The 12,048-nt window shown below is 46.8% G+C and overlaps 1 protein-coding gene across 1 annotated transcript in view; it reads right to left on the bottom strand.

The window, feature by feature from the left end:
* EIF2D (eukaryotic translation initiation factor 2D) overlaps window positions 1-7,638 on the bottom strand; it is a 32,618-nt gene extending 24,980 nt beyond the window's left edge. The window contains exons 1-2 of the mRNA XM_069944591.1: window positions 7,467-7,638; window positions 4,061-4,251 (exon numbers count right to left, since the gene is read on the bottom strand). Coding sequence (XP_069800692.1) covers window positions 4,061-4,251; window positions 7,467-7,606 — 331 coding nt within the window. The 5' untranslated portion in view covers window positions 7,607-7,638. The remainder of the gene's footprint in view (window positions 1-4,060; window positions 4,252-7,466) is intronic.
* Window positions 7,639-12,048: the final 4,410 nt, after the last annotated feature.

The raw sequence follows: 12,048 nt of genomic DNA, 5'->3' as shown, positions 1-12,048 counted from the left end.
CTGTCTGTGTAAACGCACACCCTTACAAACCTGCATCCAAACTGGAGACAAGAGTGGTGCTGTCTCTGAAAGAAAGTGGCCATGTTTAAACAGAAAAATTACAAGTAGCAGAACCATCCCAGTAATATTACGCGGAAACATGGATTCAGCTGCATGCGCTATGTAACCTAAGCAAGTAAAGACAACTGGACCATGTGAACTTCAAGAGATAAGCGGCTGTCAGTGGTGTCCGGCAACGGCCCCATACTTTCTCTCCTTACATATTAACACAACCTCAATTTCTATAAGGCCTCAATCACACAACAACGTGTCCAAATTTAAAACACATGGTAGGAGATTTATCAACCATGGTGTAAAGTGAAACTGGCTCAGTCGCCCCTAGCAACCAATCAGATTCCACCTTTCATTTTCCAAAGAGTCTGTGAGGAATGAAAGGTGGAATCTGATTGGTTGCTAGGGGCAACTGAGCCAGTTTCACTTTACACCATGGTTGATAAATCTCCCCCATTGCTTTCACTAGGGCCGTTCACACCACACGTCCGCAGGTTTTGGCAGGTTGTCGTGCGGATTGCAATTGCAGCACAATTCCCCGATAGAAATCTATTAGAGCCTCCACAAACCGGGTATCCGCCAAAAACACAGACACTGCGGATGTGCACTACGGAAGGTTATTAGCAGATTACCGATGCCAACGTGCGGAAACAAAATATAGTCCACAAAAACATCCTGATGTGTGAATGAGGCCAAAGGCTGCGCGGTGACAGGAGACATAAGATGGCAGCTATCCACTGTGTCCGGACCAATTTAGCCTGTAATTCCAGCAATACTATGGGGACTATCCTGTATTATTATTAGATCTCCAGCTAAACAAGCTTTTATTCTGATTTGTCCATAGGGAATACTGAACATACCACGCTTGGTTCACTAGAACAGGGGAGGGGGACAATTCATTTTCCTATGGGGCCACATGAGACATTGCAATGGTTTTCAAGGGCCGGCACTCATCCACCTCAGTGCAACACCCCCAAACCCCCTACCCACCCTGGTGATCATTAACCTCAGTACAAAGTGAATGCATTGTACCGGCTCACTTTATCTGCAACTTTGTAGCTTCTTTGAAATGCTGGAAGGGTTAACCTGAGGTCAAGTTGTCAAGTCACAGTAAATAACCTTCCCGGCATTACAACGAAGCTACAATGTTGCAGATACAGCCAGTCAGGGACTTGTTTACATCAGCCGTCTCAGAGGGGGGGGGGGAGACAGAGAGAAAAGCTCACACAGATTTTTGTGTCTTCAACAGAAAGCAGAAGCTCAGAACTGGGGGAAGGAAACTGAATAGATAATAACAAGAATGGAAGGAATTGTTAGTCTCACCATGGGCAGCAACATATCAAAAGTTATGTTTAAGTGGAATACCCCTTTAAGGGCTGTTTGGCACATGACTGCCCAGAGGAAGTTTCCCATGAACATTGGTACCTGATCACTTACCAGTGTACACACCCCAAGGATCAGCTGATCAACTAGAGGTCCCATATCCAGGACATCAGTGTCCACACAGAACCCTCTAATTGACGTATAAGATGAAGCCCTATTATACAGACAGGAAGGGAGTGGTCGGGCTCTGTCACTATTACATAGTATACAATAATCACACACACACCTTTATTTCCCAACTCTTAATCCATTAGAGTCCCAGCTGCTGCTCACCGCCGCCATGCCACAAATTACTACAACAAGATATACAGAAAGCAATGCCTCCAAAAGGGGACATTGTATCTGTCATGTATATCAGGGATCACCACTGACTGTCTGATCGGGAAATGTTCCTCCCAGAGGACTACACACCACGAGATCCTCACCCAGGACTGGCTTATGTATAAAGGATGATGCATCCAATAACCCTTTCCCATGCACTTCAATGACATCACCGCTATCTGGTCATAGACATCTATAGATTTCACAACATACAAGGTGCTGAGAGTTGCTTCCAGTTACGTATCTGGCCCCCAGCAGCCACATAAGCATTACACAGCGGGGTATTAGCATATGGAAGCCAGTGGGCATTGAGTAACAGGAGCTCTGCGATGTAGGTCATGTATATTGCTGTCACCACACTCCTCTTTACCGGGTATGGCTGAATATATTATATATACATATATATATATATATATATATATATATATATATATATATATATATATATATATTTTTCTCATTAGCGATGTCCAGGAACCCCTCCTATGTATACAGAAAATTATTAAGTATATACTTATCTGTCCACCCTCCTCTTTGTGCCTGTTCCTTACTCCCAGCAGCTGCTGCTGGTACTTTTAAAGCTATCTGTGCAGTGACAGGCCGCTCAGCCAGTCACTGGCCGTGATAGGATTGCGCCATGGCCTGTGATTGGCTGAGCGAGTTAGGAAGTGTCAGCCGTGGCTGAGCAGAGAACAAGCAGGAGGACAGCGGAGAGCCTGGAATGGTAAGTATAACTAAGTAGTATTTTCTATACTCTTCCATCAACCGTCGGCTACGCACCTCCTATTACATGTAGCAAAGCACAGTCAGCGTTTGATGATATTTAAACTCACTAAAAGACAACGATCAGCCGATGATCGTCTCCTCCGTTCATGGTTGTCTTTATTACACTGTGCGATATCTGCCCGATTCTGCCGGTAATCGCCCCGTGTAAAAAGGCCCTTAGGGTCCATTAACACAGAAATCTGACAGATTATCTGCCAAAGATTTGAAGCCAAAGCCAGAAGCATTTCACCTTCTCTCGTCGCAGCAACAATATGGTGTGTAAAGGATCAGTGTAGTTCTACAGAGCAACCACCACTCATTTTATGTTCAGCAGCATATGACTATGGGTTGTGGTGGAAAGGATTTGCTGCTATCTGACTGCCTGGAGGGCATGGTCTCTCTTGCTGCCAGACACTCAGGTTTTGCCTATGTGTTTAGCAGTCCGTGCGGCCGTTCCCTAGATTTGGACGCGGCAGGCAGTAACTGGGACGGTCACTTAATGATGAACATCTGCATGTAAACCAGGTGCCTCCTCTTCTGGGAATGGCAGAGCTATAAATATACAGCTGCTATTTCCTGTGTAGGGGAAGAGAGATGATCCGTCATGGAGCCCTCAGGTCTCCTCTCTGCCCTTGGATATAGTATAGTGGCCAGAGGAAATCTTATCGTCCCACTCACATGGCCAGGCGATATCTTACCACACTGCTGTGTTCACTCTGCACACTTGTCACAAGGATTTATGGCATACATCGGCCTTATAGGTAAGATTATAGGAAGTGTGAGGCCATGACACCTTGGATAAGGATCCTTTTACATGTGGGGATTTCTTGCCCACAGGCTGCCGATCAGCGAGATCTGTACTTGTTTGCAGTGCTTTGACATGGAAAGAGAGATCAGGCTGCATGAATGATCCATGTATCATTCATGCAGCCACTGAAACACATATCTGTGGTGTCAGTTTGCTAAACACACAGCAGTACATACTTACCTAGTGCACTGCTGCTGTGTGATCTGGCACCCTCTTTTCTGGCTCTCCCACCTAGCTGCTGTCTCCAGGCCCCGCCTTCTCTGGCTGTCAATCATTCTGTCAGGGGGGGCCTGAAGACAGCAACTGGACAGGAGAGACAGAGAACAGAATGCCAGATCACACAGCAGCAGCACACTAGGTAAGTATGTACTGCTGTGTGAACTGGAAACTGACAGCAGAGGTATATGTATATCCTATCCGCACATTATCCTGTTTATACAGGAAGATTTACGGACGATAATGAGAAATTTTAAAACGTGTTCTAAATGAACGATCAGCTGAGGATCAGGGGTTTACACCTCCTCAGCTGATCAATGTCACTTTTACACGGGCCGATTATTGGCCGCAGGAGCGTGTCTACTAACATCCCAGGCCGATATCTGACCCATGTAAACAGCTCAGGGGTGATGAGTCTATAGGACTCTTGTCCTCTATGACCCCGTGAAGCATCCGATATGGAGAGGTATTATAATACTCATCCGTACAGATCTGCTAAGAACTTCTCCTTCTTACCTGTTGGATAAAGATTTCTCTCCAGTTCGAAGATGATGGGATTCCTGTTGTGGACATAGACGGTCAGCGACTCTCCTTTGTGAGCGTACACCTTCACCGTGCTCAGCTCTTCCTTGGGCGGCATCAGCTCGGATAAGTTTTCTGGGTTTAGTGCAGGAAATGAGGCGCTCACGTCCGCTCGCAGCTTTCTCCTGTTATATGGTATGACAATACAGAACACGATTTACATGATGGACCAAACACTTCAATTATTTAGATTTTTGCTATTATGTTATGAAACAAGGGATTTTACATAGGACTGCAGATATAAGGCCAAACTAGCACCCAATATATAGCTGTCCCCTGCACTCAGCAATGCGGACTACTCCTGTCTGTAAGGTGCTTACAGGACTCTCAAACAGCTGATGGGGTCCATTGTCTTACAGACTGAAACAATAAGGCCCCATTCACATGTCTGTAGTGCAGGTCGCAGCATGGAAGGGCATCAGATGTGCAGCCCGCAGCATGGATTGGCATCAGTAGTGCAGCCCGCAGCATGGATAAGCATCAGTAGTGCAGCCTGCAGCATGGATTGGCATCAGTAGTGCAGGTCGCAGCATGGATGAGGATCAGTTGTGCAGCCCGAAGCATGGATGGTCATCAGTAGTGCAGCCTGCAGCATGGATTGGCATCAGTAGTGCAGGTCACAGCATGGATGAGGATCAGTTGTGCAGCCTGCAGCACGGATTGGCATCAGCAGTGCAGGTCGCAGCAAGGATGGGCATCAGTAGTGCAGGCCGCAGCAAGGATGGGCATCAGTAGTGCAGGCCGCAGCACGGATGGGCATCAGTAGTGCAGGCCGCAGCACGGATGGGCATCAGTAGTGCAGGCCGCAGCACGGATGGGCATCAGTAGTGCAGCCCGCAGCACGGATGGGCATCAGTAGTGCAGCCTGCAGCACGGATTGGCATCAGCAGTGCAGGTCGCAGCAAGGATGGGCATCAGTAGTGCAGGCCGCAGCAAGGATGGGCATCAGTAGTGCAGGCCGCAGCACAGATGGCCATCAGTAGTGCAGGCCGCAGCACGGATGGGCATCAGTAGTGCAGGCCGCAGCACGGATGGGCATCAGTAGTGCAGGCCGCAGCACGGATGGGCATCAGTAGTGCAGGCCGCAGCATGGATGGGCATCAGTAGTGCAGGCCGCAGCATGGATGGGCATCGGTAGAGCTCCATGCTCCACAGAGCTACATACTACCTTGGCACAGTGATCTGTGCCACAAATCCGCATTACATTGGCACTACTCTGAGATAGCGATCCGTGACACAAATCTCAGTGCACACTACAACACGTGCTCAACGCCTATTGATTTCTATTGGGCTGTTCACACAGTGCGTTTTATTCCGCAATTACTGCATAATAATAGGACATGTGATACCCTATACCCCGCCGGGTGCCATCTTCTCCCGTTATGTTACAACCCAGCTATAATGTCACAAGTGGGTGGGATTTAGCCTGCTCAGCCAATCAGTGACCAGCAGTGTCCCGTCCCCATCACTGACAGTGCGGCATCTGTCAGCCGGGTGTGTGATGTAGCTGGTGGGGTCCAGAAGCGGGCGCTGCGCGGGCACCAGGACTGATTTATATGACTTCTTTTTATGTTCCCCTTACCCCAAAATAATTCTTTTAGCCGGTGTCGGACTTCCCCTTTAAGGTGATACGCATTTACTGTGGACATTCCATACCTTAAATGCGGATCCCATAAAATCCTATCAGCTAGTTTATTCTGCAACTACAGCCCGTACCAGGACACGTCGCGGATTGCGGATCCATAAAACTACGGGTAGTGCACATAGCCCAATAGAAATCAAAGGGTCCGAAATTTGTCCGTAACTGCGGATATGTAATTACGGACAAATTCATGCAACGTGTGAATAAGGCCTAAAGGTCGCCATTGATTACAGCGAGCAGATCGGTACGGAGAGTATACGGTAATGGCGGAGGAGCCAGGGGGACGGGAGCGGCCGGCGGGAATCTTCATGTCGTCTGACCGGCGGATCCCAGTAATAACAGCGGGCGGCAGCGCTTGTAATCCCGCCGGTCACATTCATCCCCAATAATAATAAATTGGTCCGGAATATTCTGTTTCCTTTCTGGTTTTATGGCTCCTGTATATCCTGTATTCCCACAGTCCCAGCACTTCCCTCCTGGTTCTCACCAAGTCAGAGATGAGGAGAGAATGTGGGGGACTGCATCACTGCTGGCAGATACACAAGCCATAGCCCTGGGCCCCCCGTACTGTGCCACTACTGGGGGCGCCATCACGTGACTGCCACTACTGGGGGGGGGGGGGCGCCATCACGTGACTGCCACTACGGGGGGGGGGGGGCGCCATCACATCACTGCCACTACTGGGGGGGCGCCATCACGTGCCTGCCACTACTGGGGGGGGGGGCGCCATCACATCACTGCCACTACTGGGGGGGCGCCATCACGTGCCTGCCACTACTGGGGGGGCGCCATCACGTGACTGCCACTACTGGGGGGGCGCCATCACGTGACTGCCACTACTGGGGGGCGCCATCACGTGACTGCCACTACTGGGGGGGGCGCCATCACGTGATTGCCAACACTGGGGGGGGGGCGCCATCACGTGACTGCCACTACTGGGGGGCGCCATCACGTGACTGCCACTACTGGGGGGCGCCATCACGTGACTGCCACTACTGGGGGGCGCCATCACGTGACTGCCACTACTAGGGGGCGCCATCACGTGACTGCCACTACTGGGGGGCGCCATCACGTGACTGACACTACTGGGGGGCGCCATCACGTGACTGACACTACTGGGGGGCGCCATCACGTGACTGACACTACTGGGGGGCGCCATCACGTGACTGACACTACTGGGGGGCGCCATCAAGTGACTGACACTACTGGGGGTGCCATCACGTGACTGACACTACTGGGGGCCGCCATCACGTGACTGACACTACTGGGGGGCGCCATCACGTGACTGACACTACTGGGGGCCGCCATCACGTGACTGCCACTACTGGGGGGGGCGCCATCACGTGACTGACACTACTGGGGGGCGCCATCACGTGACTGACACTACTGGGGGGCGCCATCACGTGACTGCCACTACTGGGGGGGGGGGGCACCATCACGTGACTGCCACTACTGGGGGGGGGCACCATCACGTGACTGCCACTACTGGGGGGGGGGCACCATCACGTGACTGCCACTACTGGGGGGGGGGGCACCATCACGTGACTGCCACTACTGGGGGGGGGGCACCATCACGTGACTGCCACTACTGGGGGGGGGCGCCATCACGTGACTGCCACTACTGGGGGGGCACAGCAGCTATCCCCCCCAAGTGAGCGGGGATCCCAGCCTATATCCAGCCGCGCGGAGCTCCATCACCTGTCCGAGCCTTTCATGGCCGTGTTAGACCTCACTTTGAAGGGTTTGGCAAACATGACTGACGTCAACGGAGCCTGGAACACCGATAAGTACGAGGCACGGCGAGCGGAGGAACCGGCGTCTACATGCGGCACAATCATCCCCTGCGCGCCGCCATGTCTGGTCCGTCACTCTGAGCCGTCCCCCTGGAAACACGGTCTGCACGGAACGTACTGATCAAGTGCGGCAGCACAGGGAGGGGGTCTGCTATGTACTGCAGCAGCACAGGGAGGGGGGTCTGCTATGTACTGCAGCAGCACAGGGAGGGGGGTCTGCTATGTACTGCAGCACAGGGAGGGGGACTGCAGTCACGCTATCAGCACTTCACTGAAATGGAGTCACACTATCAGCACTAGGAATTGCAGTGCTCCTATATACCATGTTTTACGGTAATAGCCAGGACTAGTTAGTTCCAGGCTCCAGAATGTGCCAGGAAGATCATAGGGTGACACCTACATGTGAGACTAACTAAAGAATGTCAACTGTTAACCCCTTCAGGTCCATTCACCCACTGTTAACCCCTCAGATCCACAACTGTTCAATTACCCCACTGTTAACCTCTTCACATCCACTACAATCTAATTCATCCACTGCTAACCCCTTTAGATCCACAACACTTCAATTCATCCACTTTTAACCCCTACACATCCACCACAGTTTAATTCATATACTGTTAACCCCTTCAGCTCCAGGAATATTTTATTTTTTTCTAACTATATGTAATTTTTAACACCTGAAAACCAGGCTCATTTTAATTTATTTCTCTTATTTGTCTTAGACATAGAGGAACCATTATTACTGTACGGATTTGGATTAATGTGATGGTAAAATGTCTATTTGGGGCTATATGTCGCACATTTTGAAGTCCAATAAAATCACGAAATCAAATTGTTATCCAATCACACTACCATATCCTAGAAGAACGCTTACTCTCGTACAGTTTCTGTGATTTTCAGACATTTTTACTGTACGGATTCGGAGTAATGAGATGGTAAAGTGTCTATTTGGGGCTATATTTCCCACTATTTGAAGTCCAATAAAATCACGAAATCAAATTGTTATCCAATCTCACTACCATATCCTAGAAGAGCGCTTACTTTCGTACAGGTTCTGTGATTTTCAGACATTTTTACTGTACGGATTCGGAGTAATGTGATGGTAAAGTGTCTATTTGGGGTTATATGTCGCACATTTTAAAGTAAAAAAAAATCACGAAATCAAATTGTTATCCAATCACACTACCATATTCTAGAAGAGCGCTTACTCTCGTACAGGTTCTGTGATTTTCAGACATTTTTACTGTACGGATTCGGAGTAATAAGATGGTTAAAGTGTCTATTTGGGGCTATATGTCCCACTATTTGAAGTCCAATAAAATCACGAAATCAAATTGTTATCCAATTTCGCTACCATATGCTAGAAGAGCGCTTACTCTCGTACAGATTCTGTGATTTTCAGAAATTTTTACTGTACGAATTCAGAGTAATGTGATGGTAAAGTTTCTATTTGGGGCTATATGTCCCACTATTTGAAGTCCAATAAAATCACAAAATCAAATTGTTTTCCAAACTCGTTACCATATCCTAGAAGAGCGCTTACTCTCGTACAGTTTCTGTGATTTTCAGACATTTTTACTGTAGGGATTCGGAGTAATGTGATGGTAAAGTGTCTATTTGGGGCTATATGTCCCACTATTTGAAGTCCAATAAAATCACGAAATCAAATTGTTATCCAATTTCGCTACCATATCCTAGAAGAGCGCTTACTCTCGTACAGGTACTGTGATTTTCAGACATTTTTACTGTACGGATTCGGAGTAATAAGATGGTTAAAGTGTCTATTTGGGGCTATATGTCCCACTATTTGAAGTCCAATAAAATCACGAAATCAAATTGTTATCCAATTTCGCTACCATATGCTAGAAGAGCGCTTACTCTCGTACAGATTCTGTGATTTTCAGACATTTTTACTGTACGAATTCAGAGTAATGTGATGGTAAAGTTTCTATTTGGGGCTATATGTCCCACTATTTGAAGTCCAATAAAATCACGAAATCAAATTGTTATCCAATCTCACTACCATATCCTAGAAGAGCGCTTACTCTGTTACAGGTTCTGTGATTTTCAGACATTTTTACTGTACGGATTCGGAGTAATGTGATGGTAAAGTGTCTATTTGGGGTTATATGTCGCACATTTTAAAGTAAAAAAAAATCACGAAATCAAATTGTTATCCAATCTCGCTACCATATTGTAGAAGAGCGCTTACTCTCGTACAGGTTCTGTGATTTTCAGACATTTTTACTGTACGGATTCGGAGTAATAACATGGTAAAGTGTCTATTTGGGGCTATATGTCCCACTATTTGAAGTCCAATAAAATCACAAAATCAAATTGTTTTCCAAACTCGTTACCATATCCTAGAAGAGCGCTTACTCTCGTACAGTTTCTGTGATTTTCAGACATTTTTACTGTACGGATTCGGAGTAATGTGATGGTAAAGTGTCTATTTGGGGCTATATGTCCCACTATTTGAAGTCCAATAAAATCACGAAATCAAATTGTTATCCAATCTCACTACCATATCCTAGAAGAGCGCTTACTCTCGTACAGTTTCTGTGATTTTCAGACATTTTTACTGTAGGGATTCGGAGTAATGTGATGGTAAAGTGTCTATTTGGGGCTATATGTCGCACATTTTGAAGTCCAATAAAATCACGAAATCAAATTGTTATCCAATTTCGCTACCATATCCTAGAAGAGCGCTTACTCTCGTACAGTTTCTGTGATTTTCAGACATTTTTACTGTAGGGATTCGGAGTAATGTGATGGTAAAGTTTCTATTTGGGGCTATATGTCCCACTATTTGAAGTCCAATAAAATCACGAAATCAAATTGTTATCCAATCTCACTACCATATCCTAGAAGAGCGCTTACTCTGTTACAGGTTCTGTGATTTTCAGACATTTTTACTGTACGGATTCGGAGTAATGTGATGGTAAAGTGTCTATTTGGGGTTATATGTCGCACATTTTAAAGTAAAAAAAAATCACGAAATCAAATTGTTATCCAATCTCGCTACCATATTCTAGAAGAGCGCTTACTCTCGTACAGTTTCTGTGATTTTCAGACATTTTTACTGTAGGGATTCGGAGTAATGTGATGGTAAAGTGTCTATTTGGGGCTATATGTCCCACTATTTGAAGTCCAATAAAATCACGAAATCAAATTGTTATCCAATCTCACTACCATATCCTAGAAGAGCGCTTACTCTGTTACAGGTTCTGTGATTTTCAGACATTTTTACTGTACGGATTCGGAGTAATGTGATGGTAAAGTGTCTATTTGGGGTTATATGTCGCACATTTTAAAGTAAAAAAAAATCACGAAATCAAATTGTTATCCAATCTCGCTACCATATTCTAGAAGAGCGCTTACTCTCGTACAGGTTCTGTGATTTTCAGACATTTTTACTGTAGGGATTCGGAGTAATGTGATGGTAAAGTGTCTATTTGGGGCTATACACCTGATAATTTGAAGTCCAATAAAATTACGAAATCCAATAGTTCTCCATCTTGTTCTTGTTGTTGGACACTCTTGGTAGACTACTTCCAATCCCAGGAGGGACCAGCTTCATGGCTGATGGAAGATAACCATTAAGAGACTTTTTTCAGGACTGTTCTTCTATTCTAGTTTAATAAGTCTATGTTCCTTTTAAGTTTAGGTTAGGGACTCGCAAGAGAATGAGGACCCTTGATGGGGCTTGCGAGCTTACGATATTTCTTGCCTATTTTTTTCTTCTAGTTTTCAACGGTAAAAGATATCTACTAATACCTCATTGAAGATTGGACATCGAGCCATCAAGGAGCCCCACTAGACTAAAGCTGCTTTCACATGCAGCAGATTTTAGGCAGATTTTCTACAGCAGATTGTCTGTTGCCAAACCAAAGTCAACCTGAAGTTTCAAATCTGCTGTAGAAAATCTGCATCAAATCCGCAGTGTGTGAAAGCACCCTTACTATTCTGCAAGTCTTGCCAAGTGCATTATAGGGCCATGCAGCTGCCACTGACTGACAGCTACTTACCGCCCTAGCGGTCTTGTTTCTGCCACCTAATAAAGAGTGCTGAGGGGCCTGTGTGAGCTGCTGGCGCCTGCTGATGCCCCTCCCCTGTGCCAACTTCTATGCTTTTATAGAAGAAGTCTGGCTAAAACATTTTTGTATTGTTATTGTATTGTCACCCAAAAGTTATACAAATCCCCAACATACACCTATTACGGGAAATGCTTAGGAAGCGCTTTTTTCTCTGCACTTACTACTGCATCAATGCTTCACTTCCTGGATAACATGGTGATGTCCCTTCCTGGGTAACATGGTGATGTCACTTCCTGGATAATATGGTGATGTCACTTCCTGGATAACATGGTTATGTCACTTCCTGGATAACATGGTGATGTCACGACCCGACTCCCAGAGCTGTGGGGGCTGTGGCTGCCGGAGAGGATGATGGCAGGGGGATGCTCAGTGTTCCTCCAGTGCCCTGTA

The sequence above is a fragment of the Dendropsophus ebraccatus genome, chromosome 11 (assembly GCF_027789765.1).
Source record: "Dendropsophus ebraccatus isolate aDenEbr1 chromosome 11, aDenEbr1.pat, whole genome shotgun sequence".
Taxonomy (NCBI): domain Eukaryota; kingdom Metazoa; phylum Chordata; class Amphibia; order Anura; family Hylidae; genus Dendropsophus; species Dendropsophus ebraccatus.
Note: the sequence above shows the minus strand (reverse complement) of the source record. Positions and strands in the feature narration are given on the sequence as shown.